The 21,300-nt window shown below is 41.2% G+C and overlaps 1 protein-coding gene across 29 annotated transcripts in view; it reads left to right on the top strand.

The window, feature by feature from the left end:
- The first annotated feature begins 807 nt into the window (after window positions 1–807).
- The window catches only part of PLEKHA5 (pleckstrin homology domain containing A5), a 158,712-nt gene continuing 138,219 nt past the window's right edge, over window positions 808–21,300 (top strand). For 27 of the 29 annotated variants that reach the window (XR_005700422.1, XM_040061259.1, XM_040061256.1 and 24 more), the window contains exons 1-3: window positions 1,456–1,569; window positions 1,728–1,804; window positions 4,733–4,790. Coding sequence is in view for 27 of the 29 variants with exons in the window: in XM_040061259.1 (XP_039917193.1) it covers window positions 1,481–1,569; window positions 1,728–1,804; window positions 4,733–4,790 (224 nt within the window). In the remaining 2 variants the exon portion in view is untranslated. Of the gene's footprint in view, window positions 849–1,455; window positions 1,570–1,727; window positions 1,805–4,732; window positions 4,791–18,288; window positions 18,401–21,300 lie in introns of those variants that run through there. The other 2 variants (XM_040061264.1, XM_058420126.1) reach the window with 2 other exon arrangements.

The raw sequence follows: 21,300 nt of genomic DNA, 5'->3' as shown, positions 1-21,300 counted from the left end.
TTGCTCTATGCTTTACTTAGGCCGCGTGGGGAAATATTAGGACATGACCACTACCACCTCAGGAGCCCAAAGTGCACATGATTTCCCCCCTGCTGTTGCCAGGCAGCTTTCCACAGCCCTTCAGAGAAGAGCCATTACTCACTTTACTCATCATCTAAGGGCTCTTGCTCTTAGGAGAGAAGGGAACTGTTTATAGAATAACTCGTGTTTTCCCCAGAGCATTGTTCCTCTGGTAGTCTATAAATCTCAGGTGCTGTCAGTGCTGAGTGGAAATGAAAGGTATTGCTGGACAGGGAGGAATTCTTATCTTGCATCCAGTTACTTAAAGATAGCTCCAGACCTTCTCACATTCGTTGCTCTTCGTGTCTGGAATATCTTGTGTGGGATTTAAAGTTTTGACCTCACTGCACGATGGGGACCGAAACACAAAACTGCTTGCCTGTCCAATTTTATTTACAAACGTTTTGTGGACACAGGAACGCTGCGAGACTCCCCGGCTCTGGTGCTCGTTCAGAAAGTGGTTTTGCAAGGCAAGGTTCTCTTAGAAACATCACGGCCACGGCAGAGTTCTAGTGACTTACATTTGTCATGTGTAACTTCAATCGAAGGGGGGTGTACGGCTATGCATAAATGCACACGCAATCGGATTGTTCACGCGAATTAAACCATACATTTCTGCGGCCGTGGATTTTACCTGAATTACTGCCCCCATCCCTGAAACACCGAAAACACGCATCCGTGCCATACCCCAGACCTCTCTTGGAAGAGGAGCACAAAGCACAGACAGCACGGTGCGCACGGAGGAAAACCACGCCGCCTCTTTACACTTTGAGGACTTAAGCCTTTACGTAAGAAATTTCAAAATCGCCTGAAGGCGGAGGGCGTGAGAAGAAGAGCGCGTTCAGCGGGGGAGGAAATGGGACAAAACTTTCAATTTCCTTTGTCCTTGCGGACCCCACGAGGGGCTGCCGGCGGCCGAGCCGAGCGTCCCGGCGCTGCGAACAACGGGGCCCGGGTACGAACAACGGGGCCCGGGCGCGCTCGGCTCGGAGCCGCGGTCCCGGCCGGGCGCGTCTCCCTCGCTCCGTCCCTCCCTCCCCCGGCCCCGGGCGCTGCCAGCCGGCTCCTCCGCACACCGGATCCCGCCCCTCGTCCCCGCGGGCCAGCCCGGCCGCCTCCCGGCGCTCCCTCCATCCCCGCGGGTCCCTCCCCGCCCGCCGGAACCGCCTCCGCCCGGCCGGGCGCGCCCCCGCGGCCTGCGCGCCCCCGCGGCGGGCGGGGCGGGGCGGGGCGGGCGCTGCTCCCTCCCCTCCCTCCCTCTCCTCCCCTCCCCTCCCCTCCCCTCCCCTCCCTCCCCTCCCCAAGGTGTTGGCGGCGGCGGGGACGCGCTCGCCGCTCGTGCCCGCGCCGTCTCCCCCCCCCCCGCCCCGCTTCCCCGCCCGCGCTCCCCTCGGCTCTCCCCGGCTGCGGCTGCTCGGCCATGGCGGAGCTGAGCGCGGAGCGGCTGCGGGCGCTGCCCGGCAGCTGGAGTTACGGGATCAGCCAGGGCGGCCGCGTCTTCTTCATCAAGTGAGCGCGGGGCCGGCCAGGAGGGGAGCGGGGCCGGGCCGGGAGGGGCGTGAGGGGGAGGGAAGGGGAGGAAAGAGGTGGTGGGGAGGGGGGTGGGGGGGAGCAAGGGGCGGCGGGGCCGCGCCTGCCTGACTCGGTCCGTGTGTCCGTCCCCGCAGCGAGGAGGCGAAGAGCACGACCTGGCTGCACCCGCTCACCGGCGAGGCCGTGATCACCGGGCACCGCCGCAGCGCAGGTAGGACCCTGGCCGGAGCCCTGCCCGGAGCCCCCGGCCCTGCCCCGGCTCGGCCGCCCCTGCCCCGGGCGGGCTCAGCGCGGGGTCCCCGCGGAGCCGCCGCGGCCCCCCGGGACAAGTCCCGCTCCCGCTCTCCCCGCACTTCGCGCAGTTGTTCCCCGCGGGGCGAGCAGCGCTGCAGTCGCCGGGCAGTCCTGCGTGTCCAGCCCGCTCGCCAGCTTCTGAAAGCGCCTTCTCCCCCTGCCCCCGAGTTGAGCCTGTGCAATGTATCTGTCTTTCCCTCCGTTGCCTTGTGTCACCCCTGCGAGGCTGTATAGTTACCATTAGAGACCGCCTCGTTTCCTCTGGTGCTCCTCGCTGGCTGCCCCGGTTATCCACCTGCACGGCATCCTTCCTCAGTTCAGCAAGAAACCACTCGTGGTACTTCTGTTTCCAGCGCTACCCAGATTTAACCACGATAGGTGTAGTGGAAATGTAGAGGCTCGTTTTCGCTAGTCACCTAGAAACCCTTTTTCTGCCTGCGCTTCCATCTAGGCTGAGAGTCTGTGTGGTTTCCAAGTGACTGAGAGAGGTGGAATAGGTAGGAGGAAAGGGACTTGAAACGTTAGAAATAACTTGGAAGAAGGAGGGTGGAATCAAGTCTTTGCTTCTGCTGTTTGTTCCACTCTGGAGAAGTAGCAGCAGGAGGTGCTGGAGGAGGAGGATTTACAGCACTCTGGAGACCCGGAGCCAAACTCTTGGCTGCTGGAATTGCACACAGGCTGCATATGCCGCTGGGAGGTGGTGGAGTGTAGTAATACGTGCAGTTGTTTTCATGTATAGGATCACTTGGATAATCGAGGGGAAATAATCTGCAAGCGAATTGGTCTGTATCAGGTTATTTGCTTTTTATGTTGGTTAATGCTTGTGCATTAAGGAATCAGAAACAGCCTTTTAGAAAACCGTGGGCAGCCCTTTTTTTTTTTTTTTTTTTTTTTTTTTTTTTTTTTTTTTTTTTTTTTTTTTTTTTTTTTGAGTTGGGAACAGTCCTGAAACCACAGGTTTCTGGCTATTAGAACTCTGCAGTTTGATTTGCAGCAAAGGTTCTGTTGTTTATAAAAAGTCAATTAATGCTGGGAAATAGAACCACTGATTGCTATCAGGCTACTCTTGCTCCTGCTCTCAGATTGAGAAAGTGGCCTTCATCTACAGCAATATGCATGGGGGTAGATGTGTGTGAAGTGCTTTTATTGTTCAACTCCGGCATTAGCTGCCTATTAATTCTTTTTTTAAACGCTTCCCACTGTCTCTGTTGACTGATGGTGATTTCCCAGTAATTTTCCAAGTGTCTCATTTCTTTCTGCTGTTAAGTGCCTTCTAAAGGAAATGCAGTTTGCTTTGAGTGTCTGGAGTATTGTGTGTAACAGAGGAGAGTTATCATCAGGTAAATCAAACTTGGTTCTGGACACAAGACCGAGGCATGACCTCGGATACATGGACCATAATTCATCAATCAGATACCAAAGTGTCTAAAACCCAAATCTGTTCCTGTAGTTTTCCTCATTCGTGTGTATGTTAATGAATCTCCCCATACACAGATATAATCAAACAGAATTATTCTGGGGTTTATATCTTCTTTTGCTCTGACCATTGTTTTGGAACCTAGTCAAAATATGTTCAAAATAAGTCTTCTCTTAAGAAGCAGTCTTTGGGTGAATGGCACTTCTTTTGCAGGTGTATATTATTGCAGCGCTCTCTGTTAAATAATTCTGAGAGGCATGCTCTAGACGGTGAGGAAAGCTTTGTCCTCCATTATGAATTGAAGTGCTTTTTATTCTTTGAGCTATTCAGCACTGGAAGGGTATTTTTTTTGCAAAGTTCTCATAGCAGCCATAAATGCTTCTGCTGGAGAGACTTCCTGTTTGCTGTACTTTGCCCAGTGCTGCTATCAAAAGACACCTTGGTTTTTGTTCTGCAGAAGACTGGAGTGAAGAAAAAAAGCAGCCAGAGCAAATAAGTAATGAGGGGGATAAAAACCACCACATAACACAGGCTGATTTTTTAATTTTTTTTTCTTTAGGAAGTGCGTTCCTGCTTTTATAATTCAATGAGAGTGCTAGGTATCAATCTTTATTTTTATTGACAGGGGCAAACTTTTAAGGGTAGTGGTGCATCTAGAGGTGCATGGAGGCGCTTCCATCACACCAGGAAACTGTTACTTGAGAAATGTTGACCATTAATGGTATGGGTTTGGTTTTTTTTATATCTGGACTCCAGACTCTTAAAGAGTGGTAATAGAGAGGAAGAGATGTACCCACATCCTCCACTAGATTTACATGGAAAATGGTTTTCATGTAAAATGCAACGGAGTTGTAAACACTGCAGGAACACTTGTTAGTCACAACAGTGGTGGAATTATGCTAATACAATGCTAATTCTCTGTGGTGTCGTTGATATCATGCCTCTTAAGGAGCTTGTGACTTGCATGTCGCTCAGTTGGATGGATTTTTGGTTAGGTCTCTGCCTGCCAGGTAATCTGACGCTGCTGAAGTTCAAGGCAGGGAGATCTGGTGATGACCCTGAGTTGCTGGGCAAAGGAAGGGACTTTGAAAAGGGCACACTTAAACCATCCTTGTCATTATTTGAGAATGAGAAACCCCAATCAGATTTTGAGATTAATTGGGACTGAGAAACCCCAATCAGATTTTGAGATTATTTGAGAACGAGAAGCCCCAATCAGATTTTCAGGTGTCTGTCTTCTCCTGGCTTACAGAATTCACACTTAGGCAGTCTCGTGAGTCAGTTCTGAAATAACTTGTTTCTGGGACTGAAGGTTTCCACAGGTGGAATCAGACACAGTATTTTAACTACCTTAGTGTCAGGGAGTGGACCAGTATGGCTAGCATCATGTCAAAAGGTAATTGGAATGTTTTGCTGCTTGTTTTCCAGACTTACCCACAGGATGGGAGGAAGCGTATACTTTTGAAGGTGCAAGATATTATGTAAAGTAAGTTGAATGTTTGTCACAATACTATCATTTTCAATTAGTTTGTCTAAATGTGGCTGCAATTTTGAACGTGCTCCAAACTGAACTTAAATGTTGTGCTGTAAATCCAGAAGGAGCATTTCAGTTTGTCATAGGGCATGTGGTCCTTTGTTTACTGAATTCTGCACAGCTAGAACAGTTTCTTGACTTTTTGTGTTTATTAAAGCTGCTTGAGGATGCAGACTCAAATGCATTTTCTGCTATGAATGTAACCATCCAGCAACAAATGTCCTTGCAAGCCAAGAATACCTTGAATTTGTCTGTTTGCTTGACATTTGTGTGTGTACCCTCTTGTACCATAAATGCTTTCACAAAGGCAAGATCTTACTTCATCACTGGGAGAAGAGTCTTGATTTCAGCCCTGTTCTCTAATGACATGTTTAAAGCTGTACTGAGGGTTTAATTTGGCCATTTTCTCTGCAGATCTCCTGCTTCTGCTTCAAGCATCGATTTCCATTTATTTTTTGTTTTGGTTCTGGTTTTAGTATGTTTTGAGGAGCACGTTCACTGTGGTAGCCTTGCTGTGTGCATTGTCCTTTTGGATGAGAGACATGAAAATCAAGCTCTTGTGTCGAAATCCAGAGGGCGTATTTGTTGGATCTGTACAAACTTCTTCCAAGCTTTTTCTCTCCAGATAGTCAGACCATCCTTATTCCTTACCTGGAAAAAGTTTAAATGGCACCTGTGTGTATTTGGTTAATATGCCTCTTTTCCTTGTATTTAACAATTCACAGGCTTTTCTCGATTCATTCAGGAGTTTTTGCTCACTGCACTATGTGTTTGGTTTGCTGTCTTTTAAATTAATAATGTCATTAGTGGGATAACTTTTATGAGTGAAGGTTACAGGTAGAGTTTATAGGCTGCAGGTGGGTTTTTTTCTGTGTTTTAGTGTTGAGCACAAGGTTGCTGCTCTGTGTAAGATGCATTGTAGGCAGTGTGAGGCTATATGTGTGTTTCATGGTTTTTTTTTTATGAGTGTGTTTGATTTGCTCCTAAACAAAAATTAAAAACATATACTGAGGCGTAATGCTCCCAGAAATCTGACCAGAGTACTGTCCGGCCTAGGAGGTCAGATTATTTGTTAACAGGCAACATGTTTGTTTTTTCTATTCTATTCTGCCTTCTTGCAATTGACATTTCAGGAGTGTTGTATAGAAATAGACAAGAAATAGACGAGAAATACACGAGACTGAGATTAGGGATCCATTAAGAATTTCACCTCTGGAGTTCTCTGCAGATTCCTAAATGAAAATGAGTGAGAATTAAAGAAAGCTGTGTTTGTGTGTGTATACAATATGAAAAAAAAAAAATTCTTCTAGACTTTGAGATAGAACCTTTTCTTGTAGAAAAAGCCTGTGAAGAGTGTGTTGGCTGTCTGTAGTAACTGGGAAATAGTGATTTGAGTTTTCCTGGAAGAACCAAGTGTGTGAACAGCTATTGTAGAGCAACTGATGCTCTTCTGGACAGACTTACTGAGTGCTGGGTTGTTTGTGTACCCTTGTCCTTCCAAGATCTTGTGTTCAAGGTGTTACCCTAACTGTGAGGATGTACATGGAGCTGATTGTTTTGCTGATAGCCAACTCAAAACAGCTCCGTTTGTTGTTTGAAAGTGGTGCTGTCTTTGAAAACACGTTGCACAAACACTTCTCTGTGATTTGGTAGATATAGGAGAGTAGCAGGGATGGTGCTGTCAGGCCTGCTGAAAGGTTCACGTGGTCTGACCAGTTTGGCATCCTTAGTTAAATACTGGTTTGTTGTGGAGTGTCTCGGACTGCATTTGAATTCCTGCCCGGTGATAGCTTCTCCTTTTAAAGCTGTCTCACATTCAGCCCTGCTGGTGCTAGAGAGGATGTGAGAGCTAACGTAGACAGGGTGACAAAGTTATAATCACTATCTTCTAATCCTAGGCAGTGTAACTCCGGGTGATGTGTTGATTACAGTAATTCTGGTTGTCTGAATTTTAACTATTGTGGGGCTTCTGCATGAGGGGCAAACAGCGCGGGCTGTTGTGTCCTTCTGCTATACAAACACCCCCACATGTGGATTTTTAACCATAACCTGCTCATTTGTACGGATTGATTTGCTGAATATTACTGTTTGTTGTGTCAATTACAGCATAATAAAACTGTGTTAAAACGGAAAATATTGAAAGCTGGTTTGTGGTTAGGTCTGAAAGAAACCTGTTGTTTTATGTTCTGTGCGAGTTACAGAGTTACAAGGAAACGAATGTTAATGTCATGCTTTTGGTGCTTCAGCCCCTGAAACCTGTCTGTTGGATTCCTGCAGTGTGTCCAGTCAGAGTTAGACAAGGATACTCAAGTTTCCTGATCACATAAATAATTTGACCTAACTTCTGAGGCACAGCTTCAAATATGTGGGTTGAATAGAAATGTTTAACAACCCTTCCTTTATGGTGAGATCTTATGCTAGACTGTGTTTGAAAATAAAAACCTTTTGAAAATTATTCTTCTGGTTCTTTAATAATAGGTCTTCAGTGTTCCAAGTGGGTGTGTTGCTGAATCTCTTACTGTGCTTTTTTTGGCTTTGATGTAGTAAACACTGTATAATCAAATTGGGATAATGTCGAGGAGATAATCGTCAGCTAAATCGTAGCATTCCTTGGACTGGCATTTCAAGCAAATGACTCAGTATACAGACTGCATTGAAATGTGATTATTTTAAAGGACACTGTATTTTTCTTGGGATGTGTGCATTCGGTTTCAGAGTAAGTAAATACCAAACGGTGACTATTTCACACATTTTCTTATTTCTCTCCCATGGCATTGAATTTGTTCTAGTTTTAAGCTGGAAAGATACACTAAAACAGGGACAGATAAGGAGTTGTTCCCATGGCATACTGTAGTTTTCTTTTGGTATAGGGTTGTCTCAGTAAGTTGATGCTAGCTAGGACTTTGACCTTTTCTGCATGTTACTTTTTGTGGGTTCTTTTGAGTGGTAGAGTATTCGCTAACGACAGGATCATCTCCCTCCTCACCTCTGGTAAGCCCTGATGACAAAAGGAGTTCTTTTCTATTTGGAGTTAAAAAATGTGCAGTGCCATGATGCCTTGTATATGTACTCAGCAGAGTGGTTACATTGTTTGGGGGTTTTGTCTCTTTCAGAGTGAGAAAGTCTGGGTTGGTTTACTTTACTTTAGACCTGTGCACAGACATCCCTTCATCGGCACTCAGTGGGAGCCCTAGCACTAAACTTCGCTGGAGTAATGCTTGGTTTGGTGTTTATACAACAAAACTTTTACCCAGAATATAGGGCCCTTGACTGTAGAACTGATGCATTCAATTATAATACTTGCTATTTTCGGTTAAGTATTGCATCTTCTGTGTTACGAACTAAAACTCCTGAGGCTTGAAAACTGTGGTGCAGCAAACTTGATATTTTGTCTTTTGTCCTGCTTAGGGTCCTTCACTGGGCTGGTTACTTGTGCTGAGCGTGTTGTTCACTCTTGAGCTCTGAAAAGTTAAAGGCTTTATCCCCAAAACACATCCAAGCTGGATGGTACTATGGGAAGCTTAAGTTATTTGTGCTATTTATAAATGCCTAAGGAAAAGGACAATCCCATTATGATTGTTCTCAGTTGAGAAGGTACGCCTGGTCACAGGGCCTCAGACTCCCCACCTAGTAAGATCATGGAGAATTTCCAGCTCGATGTTTTTAGGACTTTGTGATGACTTGATGATCTTTAAGCACCAAAGCACTGGGTTTGAGTACCATAAAATTCCATAAAAGTGTGTGTGCATTTATGCATATGTATGTGTTTAAGAGACCTTTATCCTTGGTTAAAATGACCCAATGATCTCAACTCAGGCACTTGCTTACTTTGCTTGGTATTTTTGGTTCTCATTGCAGTTGTTCTGAATATATGTTCAATTTGTTTGCATTTTTTGTTTTCTTTTCAAACGAGAGTTTTACTATTTAAATTACTAACTTACCAAATAAGGTTTTTCTAAAAACCAATCCAAAGATAATATTTGTGGAAGTCTGCCTAGGTTGGCTTCTACAGAAGTACTATTAGATAAGCTGTTTGGATGTTAGAATTTTTTTTGTTTTCCTTACCTTTGCTGTAGGACTGACACTTTTTGGGCACTACAAAAGCTGACTGCAAAAAAACTTCTTTTCTTAAAACCTCAAAAGGATTAAGAGGGTTAAAGTTTCATTTTTAAGGTTTTCTCTTGAAGTTTACCTTTCTCTGTATTCATCAGAGCAGTTTTGCCTGTTGCTAGCTGAATTGGCAAACCCTGGCCAAAGCCTAGGTGAGTTCACTGTTGCATCAAATAGAAGTTTTGTGTGCTTTTTATAGGGACTTTTTGTCAGTGCAGGTTTGTTTATTGTAGACATGTAGCTTGAAAATCGGTAAGGCAGGAAAAATTTATTAAGTGATTAAAAAGGGATAAGATCTCGTTCAGCCCTGAGTTTCTATTGTTTACTAAAATAAACCTGTGCTCATTGAGAATTCACCTTTCGTTTGAGCCTTTGTCTTTTATGTGCATTCTAAAGATCCTTTCCCATTCAGCTGAGACTTTCTCCAGCAAAATCAAAGAACAGCCAGTCGTGTTTGCAGAAAAGCCCTTCCTTGAAAGGAAAAATGGAATTTGAGAAAAAATACGAACAGATCAAACTGGTTTTCTCCAAGACTGAGAATCGCAGTGTTCCTTCCGGAAATTTAGTTCTTTTCTTGTTACCTCTAACCTTTATTTTACTAAAATGAAGAATAAACTTGGTTCTTTTTCTTACATGGTGAGACCTGTAGATCAAATAATGGTGTCTGGGTGAACTGGGGCTTAGCCACAAGCCATCCTGTGCCTTTTGCAATGAGCAAAGCTGTTCAGATAAGGAGAACTTTTTTTTTTTTTTTTTTGGGGGGGGGAATGCCTGCACATTTTATTATCTGTTTTAACATTTGCTTCTTTCTTCCACTGAAATATTTCAAGAACCAAAAATACCGCAGAGCTGAAGCTGGGTGTGGAGGTGGAAGGATTCTAGGCACAGGAAGAATTGGGTGTGGGTCAGAGGAGAGGTGGGACTGTATCCAAAAAGCATCTCCTTATGGCTTGGATGGTGGAAGGACAAGGCTGTAGGTAGTGCTGCACTGCAGGAGAAGGCTGAAAGGGTGGCAGCAGCTGCAGAAGGGGAAGGAGTGGAAAGACAACCAGGCAGAAAGGAGCAGTGGCAAGTCAGGAAAAGGAGTTAAGGAGTAGGAGTTGATTTCCTTAGGAGCAAACTTAATGGGATTTCTCCCAGAGGGAAGGGTGGCAAAAGTTCACCCTGCAAAATCAAGTTGTCTGACTCGTGTGCAGGTCTGGAAGGGCCTGGCTTGGGAGTCTGTTTCAGAGTTAGGCTGGGAAGTGGAATATCAAATGTGAACGTCAGGAATTGCTGTGCTTCTAAAGGCTCTGTTTGCCTGTGACGTCTGTGGGTGATATTTTGAGCTGTCTCTTTTCCTGAAGTGTGTTTCTAAATTGGGCAATACCTTAAATGCTTCAGTTTCACTGAGAAAGGCTTGAAAGCATGAGGGAACTTACTGATTTTCCTTTTTTAAAAATCGTTACCAAGTTTTTCAACACTTGTAAGAATTAATGAATAATTATTTAAAAATACCTGTACATAAGTAGTTAGATGAAATATGGAAGTCCACGAGAAAGATATTGAAGACACTCAAACTTTTATGATATTTGTTAACAATTTAGTAAATTGGCCTCTAGCTTTAGTTCTTTGTTTTTTTGAAGTGGAAAGATCTTTTCCCTAGCTTTGGTCTTTTTTGGTGATTAAGTACTGAGAGCAGATAAAGTGGATATACTCTACATTTACTGCAGTGAAGTGAACTCTTACGTGGCCTTTCATTTTTGGTATTCACTATGTGTGAAGGATGGCAAAAAGCAAAGGGAATCGTAAATCAAAACTTTCATGCAGGTGGTTGCTGCATCGTTTATTAAATACAGTGGTACATTTTTTTCCCCCCAAACCCTCCCCACTTTGGAAAACAAGATAATTGATGTGCCTTCTTAAGAATGATTTTGGGGCACATAGGAGTATTTAATCTTGCTGCTGTGTCTGGGTGCTGCACAGGTTCTTTTTCCTTTTCCCCACCTTGGTACTCATATCATGTAGCACCTGGAACTGAGGAACACTTCCAAAAACACCTCACCTGCCAGCGGAGGAACCTACTCATTGTAGCTCTATTTGGTAGAACTTTTACAGGTCCAGATTTTACCTTTGGTGCCTTTTATGTTCTGCTTCTCCTTTAAAGGAGTTGCACCCACTATTTTATTTTTTTTTTTTCCCCCTGTGGTCTGACAGAGTTTTGCTGTGCTGATCAAACCCGGTGTCTGTTGTGGTGTTGGGCTGAGCCTGTTTTTCCTGCACATGTTTATGTTACCCCAGCTCTTATTCTAATGAATTACACTTTCATTAAACCCGAGATACACTCGGGCTGGCAGTGCAGAGCACTCCTCAGTTCCCTTCTGTGTGAGAAGGGGGAGAAGGCTCTTGTGGAGCTTCAGGCAAAGAAATCCTTGCTGGAAGCGAAGCTCCACAGCCCTGACTGCTGGGATTTCTGCCAGCGTGGTGCCTGGATGTGTGTTCTTTTCTGTGTTTCAGTAAGTCAATACCTAAATTTAAACTCTTTCCCCTTCTCTCTCTCTCTCTCTCTCTCTCCATCCTCCCTTGCCTTCTTTCTTTGGAATGTGTGAGATAACCATGCCTTCCAGTTCTCTCCCTTGCTCTGGCATTTGGTTGAAGGGGAGGTGATGTTAGAAGGGAAGAAGCTGCAGGAGTGGCCACCATCAGAAGTAGGAATTTGGGGATGGGAACTTGACAGCAGAGGCACTCCAGTAAAACTGGACAGGAAGGTCTGGTTATATGGTTGGTTGTGAAGTTGCAGCTTTCTCCTCCAGACTTAATGAAACTTGAATACTTGTTTGAAATCTATGAGGTGGGGGGGGGAAAAAAAAGGCTTTTCAGACGGTATTTTGAATTCTTATGTGGCCCATGGTTGTCTTGAAGGTTTATATAAACAATTAAAAAGACACTTGCATATTCAGGAGGTTCCACAAACTTGAGTTTTTCATGGCTTTCTCCTCTGTGATTTAGTAAGAACAATTATTTGTAAGGAAAGGTATATTGCCAAGCAACCTAACCTTTAAAACTGGCTCCCTGTTTTTCTTCTTCCAGAATGTATTATAAATCATGTTTAATAGAAACAAGTGCTTTAAAAATGAATTGTGCTTTATTAACTGGAAATGTTTCAGTCTGTCAGACCAGGCAAGAGAGGTCCTAGTGAAAAACCAGTGTTTGGAAGTAAAATGCCTGGTGAAAGTTCCAATTTCAAATGCCATCTTTGCCATCTTTCCATTGCAGTGTTTCCTGGAAGCTTTTATCATCTTCACTACTCACTGAATAAGTGAGTACTGTAATTGCACAAATCCTGCAAGAAGACAGCTTTGGATTTTGTTCTGAGCTGTACTACGAGCAGAATTCTGTCATTTTGGATTTTTTTTTAATTAAATCCCTCAGATTATGCAGAGGCTGACCAATGTCAGTAGCATTTATCATTTTTGAAAATCTGTTTTTGAGATGAGTAAAAACACGTGATGTATCATCTCTAAAACTTTTCAATAAGTTGGTTTATAAAAAGGACAGAAATTTCTCTTTGAAATAAAATTTTGGGAGCAACAAGAATAAATACATGGTGCTCTCAAATGCTTACAGTGAAGGAGAAAAACCTTTTAATCTGATTTATTTGAATACCTAAAAGGTTAACTTGGTTTCCTCATGGCTAAGACTGTGGGGTGGAGAGTTTTGTTGAGGATTTTAGATGTTGTCCACAACATTTTATAGGGTTACTTTTGTATTTTTTGATGTACAAGGAAAATCCTCTAGTTGAATATAAAACTCTTGGGTTGAAGTCTTTTATAGGGTTTGATGCAAAGGTTGAAAAAGAAAGTTGCAAACAAAAATTCATGCTTGAGCAAACAATGTCGTAAGATCAAGTGTTCATTTTAATGAAATGAATTTTAATCAGAAGAATGATGCAAGCTAGAGCTCATTAGATATTCATATCATCTGTTGTGATCTGAGAGCTCTCTTGTGGTACAAACTCATTTTTTCTCTGCTTGATGTGGGTATCAGTTGCTTACCTGGTCTGAAACACTGAAATATTTTTCAGTTGCTAAAGGACACAAGTGTTAATTTTTATGTGTTTTTTTTTTTTTTTAATTAATAACATTTCAGCTTCTGCTGATTGATCCATCTTCTTTGTTGTATCAGCAGAGTTAAAAAAATTTGACTTTTGATTCAACAAACTTTAACTCGTTGAACTGAAACTTAAGAATATCCCTATTAGAGTGAATTTTGGAGGAGTAGCTCACTAAAGCTACCCCAGGTCAGACAGGAGGTGATTATTAACATTGTCCTACAGTGAATTGGAAGAGTTTGGGAGCCTAAATACACTCATCAAGGAGATCCTTGGGCCATCTCTGGAGTTTGTGGTGTGTGAAAAGGACTGGGTTGGGGTTTCTTTCCTTTCACACCCACACCAGGGGGCTGCAGCAGAATCTCCTGATGCCTGAGCCTTGGCTCCTGCCTTGTCCCTGCTCTTGCTCAGCTCCAGGTAGAAACGAGCTGACAACCCTGCAATCAGCAAGAAGGTTCCAATTTCAAATGTCATCCCTGCCATCTTTCCATTCCAGTATTTCCTGGATGCTTTTATCATCTTCACGACTCGCTGAATAAGTAGGATATTCTAATTGCACAAATCCTGCAAAAACACAGCTTTGGATTTTGTTCTGAGCTGTACTACCAGCAAAATTCTGTCATTTTGGATTTTTTTTTTTTTTAAATTCTCTGGGTTTTTTTATTAAATCCTGCAGATTATGCAGCTGCTGACCAATGTCTGTGACATTTATCATTTCTGAGAATCTGTTTTTGAGATGAGTAAAAAACCTGGGATGTGTAATCTTTAAAATTAAAATCAACCCTGCCTTGAACTGCAGTGGGCATGAGGCTGGAAGGAAAGCAGAGTGTGAATTGTGCTAACGCTGTGCTGCAAAATGTGTTTTGTTTCCTTTGTACTGAGCCTTGCATCTCTTTATCTGCAACTCTTGCATGTCTGACAATTCAATAACTAAATGAAAGGGTTTTTTTCCTGTAAACTGAATTTAAAAATTTCCCAGGTTTAAACTTTCTCTGTAGTGATTACCACAAAGAGGAGGGTCTGAGGAAAGTTTTTTGTTCTTACGAGTAGATAAACTGACAACAAACCCATTAAATTTGCCTACTTTTCTAGCTGAATATATTGCACAGTACATGGTAAACAGCATAAAAGGTGATATTTTAGAACTGTTTAGATGAGTGATGCCTAGTAGTATGGTAAAGTGACTTCTATTTAAATGCAAATTTGATGAAAGGCTATCCTTTGGGTCTTCCTGTTACCACTAGTGTTTATATCTCGTACACACAAACACATACATACATATACAGAACACATTGTTCTTTATGCCTCTTCTACAGACCACCCACTCCCAAGTTCCTTACCTGGAACATTTGCATTTTGCTTCACTTTCAAAATACAATAAAAATCTGAACCTTTTCCTGAAGCGCTCTTCATTCTTGCGTTCGAAGCTACGCACTTTGCAATGTGCTTCAGAATCGAGCTCGCTCTGTGGTTTTCATCCAGCTTCAGGTGAGAGTGCCAAACCTGTCTAACAAGAAATTCGGGATCTCTGGTGCCTCTGATTGCTCATTTTGCGGTTCAAAACAACAAAAAAGCGCTATCAAATCCAGCAATTCAAATGCCAGCGTTTTATCCTGTTCCTTAGAATCTTTTGTTTGGGTGCCTGCTGCCTCAAAACATTTTTGAGTTCAGATATGCAAGTTCTTTGAAAATCTTGCTATTTGCCTGCTGAAAAAGAGCTGAGACCTAAGCAGAAAACAGTCTGTTGATTCAAGTGGTGATGTCCTATTAGGTTCTAAGTGGGGTTTGCTGTGTTTCACACAGGGGTTGGAATTATCAGCACCCTGGTTTTAAATAAAAAGGAGAAGAAGGCTTTTGTTGAGAGATTCCTGTCTGACTTTTAGTGATGCTGTTTTTAAGTCATTAGTGCAGAGACTTCTCAAACTTTTAACAAGGATTGAAGGTACCATCACTTTTGTCAAGTATTGCAGTCATTAACTTAGACAAGAGCTCTTGCTTTTATTATTCTCCTTGAAAAAACGGCCTTGCGCAATTGGAAACAGGGTTTTAAAAGTTCTGGTAACTTAAAGGCTTTTATTTATTTTCTCAAGGAGATGAAGAAATTAATTTGGCACTGGTTCAGAACCTGTGTGTCTCATACACTTTCACCAGGCCTGGTATATAGGAGATTATGTTGCTGGCAGAGTGAATCTGTAAAGAGCAAACAAAATTTTTCACTTGTTTGAAGATGGTTTAAGCACCTCTAAGAAAAATTGGAGTAGACTTTGTGGAAAATTGGTTCTTGTATTCCTATCTAATTTCTTTGCAGCAGTAAGGACCTAAATTGTAATGAATGGAGGTGGACAGGTTTTGGATTTGATTTAACAGCTGGGTTCACCAAGTGTCTCTATTAGGATTGTAGAGGGTATGGTCAAAAGCAGAGCTTATGAAGGATTTTATGGTCTGGGGTTTTTTCTGTCCAAATTTGACATAGATATGTCAACCACAACAAAAAATCAAACACAATGCAGACAAAGCAGCAGTTGGCAGCTGTTAATTTGTTTTGATCAGAGGCAAATACTTCAAGTCTTCTTGATCAGTTTATTTTCATTCAGCTGAAGTAATTCGGTTTTTTAGTAGTCTGAAAGCCTCTCTGCACCACTGCTTTGGAAAAAAAAAAAAAAAAAAGTAGGGATTTATTTATATCAGAAGAACAACTGTCTCCAAATCTTTGTCTCTTCAGTTCTTCTCTTCTTCTGCTGTTTGACCTTCTCTTTCTCTTCAGTTTTATTTTATTTCTGTATACGTGCCCTTATTGTTCACCCTACTATTTTCACTGTTACTCTGCTTGCTTCTAGCCCTGGTAGCTCAAGTAGTGTTAGACATGATCTTCCCCAGTTGGACTGCATGCCAGATTTTCCTAAGGGGAATGTAAATACTGCGAGGTCAGTGCAGTATCAAATGCCTGCAGCCTGAAATGAACCCAGCAGGATTTTCTGCTATTCAGTCAAAATTAAAACCTGCCCAGGATAAACTGCTAAATGTTGAAAAGTCAAGACTTTGAATTATATATTAAGCTTTACAGATTTTTTATTTTTTTTTTTAACTTTAATTAAGATTACTTTTTCTCCCTAAAGTAAAAGAGTGTGTGCTATTATCACTCACTAGAATTGTGGTAATTGACAGATATGTTTAGAAACCTCTCTGTACACTGATGGATTAGAATAATTGATTTATTTGTAAAGATGAGGAAGAGATGCCTGCATGCTCACCTGCAACGTATTTAATACAGTGGCGCTTAAACGTTCAACTAATGTGCTGTAAACAGCAAATAAAATCTTCAGCCCATCTATTCCTCCGTGTTTCCCCTCACCTCCCTCACTCCTCCCTTTCTCCCTGAAAAAGAATGGACAGGGGTAAACTCACATGGCAGAGCAAAAACAAATTGCTCTTTATGACTTTCAAACAACCTGCTGGTCATTCCTTTGAGGGAGAATTGCTCCCTGTGATTCCTTTAGATCAGTGATGCTCTTTAATTTGCCACAAGATAGCTGGAACTGCTTACATCCGTGTGCTGCTAGGGACCAGTAGTTCTCGTTTTACGAGGAGTGGAAGTAGAGATTAACAATTGAACTCGAGGGGTTTTTGCTTTGTGGGGCTGCTGTCATTAGATTGACATACCTTAGGTCTATTTGTCTTTCAGGCTGTTGTCTGTGAAAGACTGGCTGCTGTTAGTTTGGGGAGTAATCCATCTAATTGATGAAATAAGTAGAAAATAACCTCTGAATGTTAATAGGCAAGCCAGGGGTTGAGTTGTTCTTTGGAATTTTCTGTTGGCTATGCCCTGGCAAGACTAATTCTTTCTCCATTTCTCTCCAGGTCTCTAAGGTGTCATGGTAATGTCACTGTGAAATGACAATAGGAAAATACAACTTGTGGTCAGGGAACTTTTGCTTTTAAAAAAAAAAAAAAAAAAATCAAAGCTGTTTTATTTTTTTGTGATGAGATAAATAGTGTTGTGGTTATTAGATAAGTCCCTACTGCTTCACAATGTTTTTGTTATGTTCCTGGTAAAGTTTTGTGGTTTTGTTTGGGAGACTTCATGATACTCAGATGAAGGAATATTTGGTTATTGAATGCTGCACTTTGATATTCTCAGTGGATTAAAGTGGGTATTGAAAATAACTATTAGAGGTATTGATGAAAAACTACAGTGCTGAACGGAGAATAAAACAGATTTTAAAATGAAAAGCATTAGTAGATGTCATGTAAGCAAAGTAATGTTAAGTTCAAATGAATACATTATGAAATACTTATTCTGAAGCAAAGATGAATGTATTATGGAGTGTAAAACTATCTTTCAAGAATAGCACTAAAAAGCATTCCTTGAACAGCTTTATTAATACTTAGTTTTGTGCCATTGGACAGCATTTTTTACTAGAAATAATTTACTTGGGAGAGCAACATTTCATACCTTTCGTCTCTAAAAATGAAAATCATAAACACCTGCGTGCTGGTAGGCTATTGTTTAAAATACTCAAGTAAAAACTCAGGCTGTTGGCTGTGAAGGAGTAGGAGCAGCTCATCTAGCAGTTCTTTCTTTTAAAATAAATTAAAAGCTATTTTTGTTACTTAATAAAAGAATGTAAGAATGTACGTGTGGGGGTTTTTTGTTGTTGTTGATGTAATACCAATTCCCAAAGTCCATTTGAAAATGATGGGAATTTCATCAGCAGGATTACAAGAAGTCTGGCATGCGACTAGCTGGGATTTGTGAGCCTTGTTTGTTTGTTTTTTCCACCACTTTGCAGCAATGCTGTTGAATTTCTAAAGTCAGGGAATGAGGGTGTTGTAAACACCAATAAGTGCCTAACTTCACCATCTGGATGGGCTCTGGTTTGGGTTCTGGAGCTGCTGGAGTGAAGGACACGAGGTCTGCTCAGCTCCTCAGTGCATCACTGATATTCCTGGTCTAATACTGTAACCCCAGCATTTATTTTGGAAAAGATCCAAGGAAAGAGCCTTGTAGACAATTCAGCTGGGTTGTCTACAAGGGAATGTAGGGTTTGTTTGGGTTTTTTTTTTTGCTATTGTTTTTTTTTTCCAATGAAGTAGAACGTTGGTCTTTTTTAGAAGCTTTGTTTGAAGTGTTCAATGATTCCTCCTCATGAGGTGTGGTGATGAAACACAGCATCATTAAAACTTGAAGAAAAGTGCTGATGTTTTTCATTTCAGTAGGGAAGGTGGTTGCATCTGCTGTCTTTTCTACAGCTCTGTGCCCTGTAAGAAACTGTTTCTTCCCATTGCTGAGTGAAAAAACAACTGATGAAGGGCTCTGAGAACAGCAGCGGTTTCCTCAGCGTGTCCACCGAGCACCTTTGGGATGACTTTGGGGTGTCACCTCTGTAGTGCTGCCTCTCTGCAAACCACTGGCAGCTCTGAGCCCTGTATTTAAGCAATTTATCTGCTCCCCTTTCCTTCAGATGAAGCTTTTCCTAGTCGGTGAAGATGGATTCTCAGAGTTTTGGCAGTAAGTTCTCACCCACGTCAAGGAGGCTGCAACACCTCTGCTCCAGGTGCACTTACAAGTTGCATCTGTCAGGTTTTGTCATCTCTAAATAATTCAGTCCTAAAGTAGAGGAATTCTTCAGCATCCCTAAAATTATATGGAGCTTACTGGCAAATACTCTTTCTTCATATACAGTTTTTAAATAGCTATAAACCTAACTTTTTTTTTTTTGATGGGAGAGATGAAACTGAACGCAGATAATTGTTTCAAATCCTGATCGCCCCATAGACAGTAAAATCTTATGTCTGAGCAACCACTGGAATATCATCATGTAAAAATTAAAGTTACAGGAAATTATGTTGCTGTGGAAAAAATAATTTGCTTTATTCCCACAGGCACTAATTATCAGGGCTCTAAACTGAAACTTGTACTTTTCTGCAGAGGATCCTTGTAAGGAAAACATAATCAAGAGCCACTAAAATCTCTGGTCTTATTTTTAGAGATAAATTGGGCTATTTCACTGGTTGTTTTGCAAGTTATGTATTGAAATGGTAAAACACAAAAAAATTTGCTTGACTAAATTCCACATAATGGTACAATCTTAGCACTCAGCACTCAAATAAAATAGGTGGGAATGGAGAGGAATGTAATTTCATAATATGTTTCCATAATTTAGCAACTCCGGGTTTACTGTGTTTTTAAGTACTTGAGGTTTTTTTTTTTTTTTTTTTTTTTTAATTTGCATACAAAACCACTGCTCTTGTTTGTTCGCTTTTCAAAGCATCTCAGCTTTTCATGCTCTTTAGACCGTTCTTTGTACTGCACAAAATACCATGGAAATGTTAGTTCTGGAGTTCTCTGGTGACATTGCTTTGAGCTATTTCTGATTGCTGTTCTGGTGATTCTTTGGGCCACCATGAATTATGTAAGACCATTGCTAGTTTGTATGCTCTACTTGGATATTTAATAAGTTTATATATATATATATTTACTTTCTCGAGGCGTAATAAGGAAGAGTATATAAATATTGTGCGTGGAATGATCTTTGAAGCTGGGATTTTGTTTTCAGTAATTTGCTGTTCCTCCTTTATGCTCATATGATTCACCTGGTGGTGTGGTAATGGCCAGGGTAATAATTTGGGGGAAACTGACTCATCTAAAGCTGAGGAGGTGCAAGTCCCCCCCAAAAAAAAAGGTAATGGTGCAGAATAAGAGCTGATGTGCATCAGTAACTGTAGGGATGTAAACATTTTGTGAGTTACAGCAGTAAATAGAGAGCTCCGTGGGAAGAGGCAGCATCCCTCTGAAATGGCCACATTTCCTCAGAATAAAACTTTTAACGGAGGAAAGAAAATACCTACAAGAAAGATTGTTTCTCCAAATGGCCAGGAGTAGGATTCATGAGCGCTCCTGGCAGCTGAGAAGAGAGTGATGAACACCCTACATGAAATTAGGACAGGAATTTACATACAGGAGCTGAGGAGAACAGCAATGATTTCAAGATATGACCTGTCTTGGCAGTAGATGAACTGAACAGTGTGAATTCATCAAAAGTTTATGTATCTTTGTAACCCGTTTTGAGGCAACTGAAGTGGTTCGTGTTAAATATTTTACATGGCTCAGCTCTCCCTTTTAAAGGATTTTTTTTAATCTGTCCAAAATTAACCGTTTGCTTGTCGGAGATCGTTTTGCCACAAAAACAGATTAAAGGTTTTCTTCGTGGTGCAAGATTAATAGGTGGAAGAATATGAAGTTAGAGGCCAATTGAAATATTTTCTTGGTTATTCTGTATAGGTAGACATCATTAAAAAAAAAATACATATATGTGGAATGACATTCTGTAGAGAATTTATTTTGGTGAATGTTTTTTCCTCTTTATATACTTGCTTGTTTTGAATACTAAATTGATTTTTTTTTTCCATTTGCCTGTGGAGAGGGACTTTTCAAAGTTAAGATAATAACCAAAAAAAACATCTATGCAGTGTTAATACTGGTTCAAGGTTTTTCTCTTTTTAGCTGAAATGTAGTGTTCATTCTTTAGGTACCAACTTGAACATTGAAATCTCTTTCTTTGCAGATTTTACCACTGTTTTCTTTAGAAATTGAATTTTAAAAAATATAACAATCTGTTTCTTATTTTAGATAACTAGAAAAAAAAACTGCCCTCTCACTTTAAATGTGTCAAGGTGAATACTGAATTCAGCAGTAACGCACAGTACAGAGGAGTTATAAGCTCCATGTTCTTTCAGACTTTAAAAGATTTTTCAAATATATCCCAACTGTTTTGAATTGTGGTACAGATTTTTTGTGAAGCGGGCACTAAAATTAAAATTTAACTTTGAGTTAAATAACAGCTTGCCTTTTTTTTTTTTTTTTTTTGTTCCCTGATGTGATTTGAACCTCTACAAAGCAATTTGCAGATAATACATACTATTTTATCACTTCAGCTTATGGAGCCACCAGGTCCTAAATTTTAGTGATGACTTTCCAAAGTTGGATAAGTTGGTTGTTTCGGGTTTTTTTGGGGTTTTTTTTTCCTCTTTATGTCTCCTTTTGAGCCAGTATCTTAATTGAATCTTTTATTTCCACTTTGCTAAAATAAACTTGGAGAAAATGTTGCTCCTTAATGGATCTTCTTGTGGTTTGAGTGAAGAAGCTCTGCATGCATTTAAAAAAAACCTTTTCATGCATCTGTATCAATTTGTTGCCTTATTGGTATTTCTAGTGCTTAGAGAATCCTAAACTGTTCAGGAGAGTGGTTTTTTTTTTAAATA

Source organism: Hirundo rustica, chromosome 4 (assembly GCF_015227805.2).
Source record: "Hirundo rustica isolate bHirRus1 chromosome 4, bHirRus1.pri.v3, whole genome shotgun sequence".
Taxonomy (NCBI): domain Eukaryota; kingdom Metazoa; phylum Chordata; class Aves; order Passeriformes; family Hirundinidae; genus Hirundo; species Hirundo rustica.
This window is presented reverse-complemented; position numbering and strand designations above follow the sequence as displayed.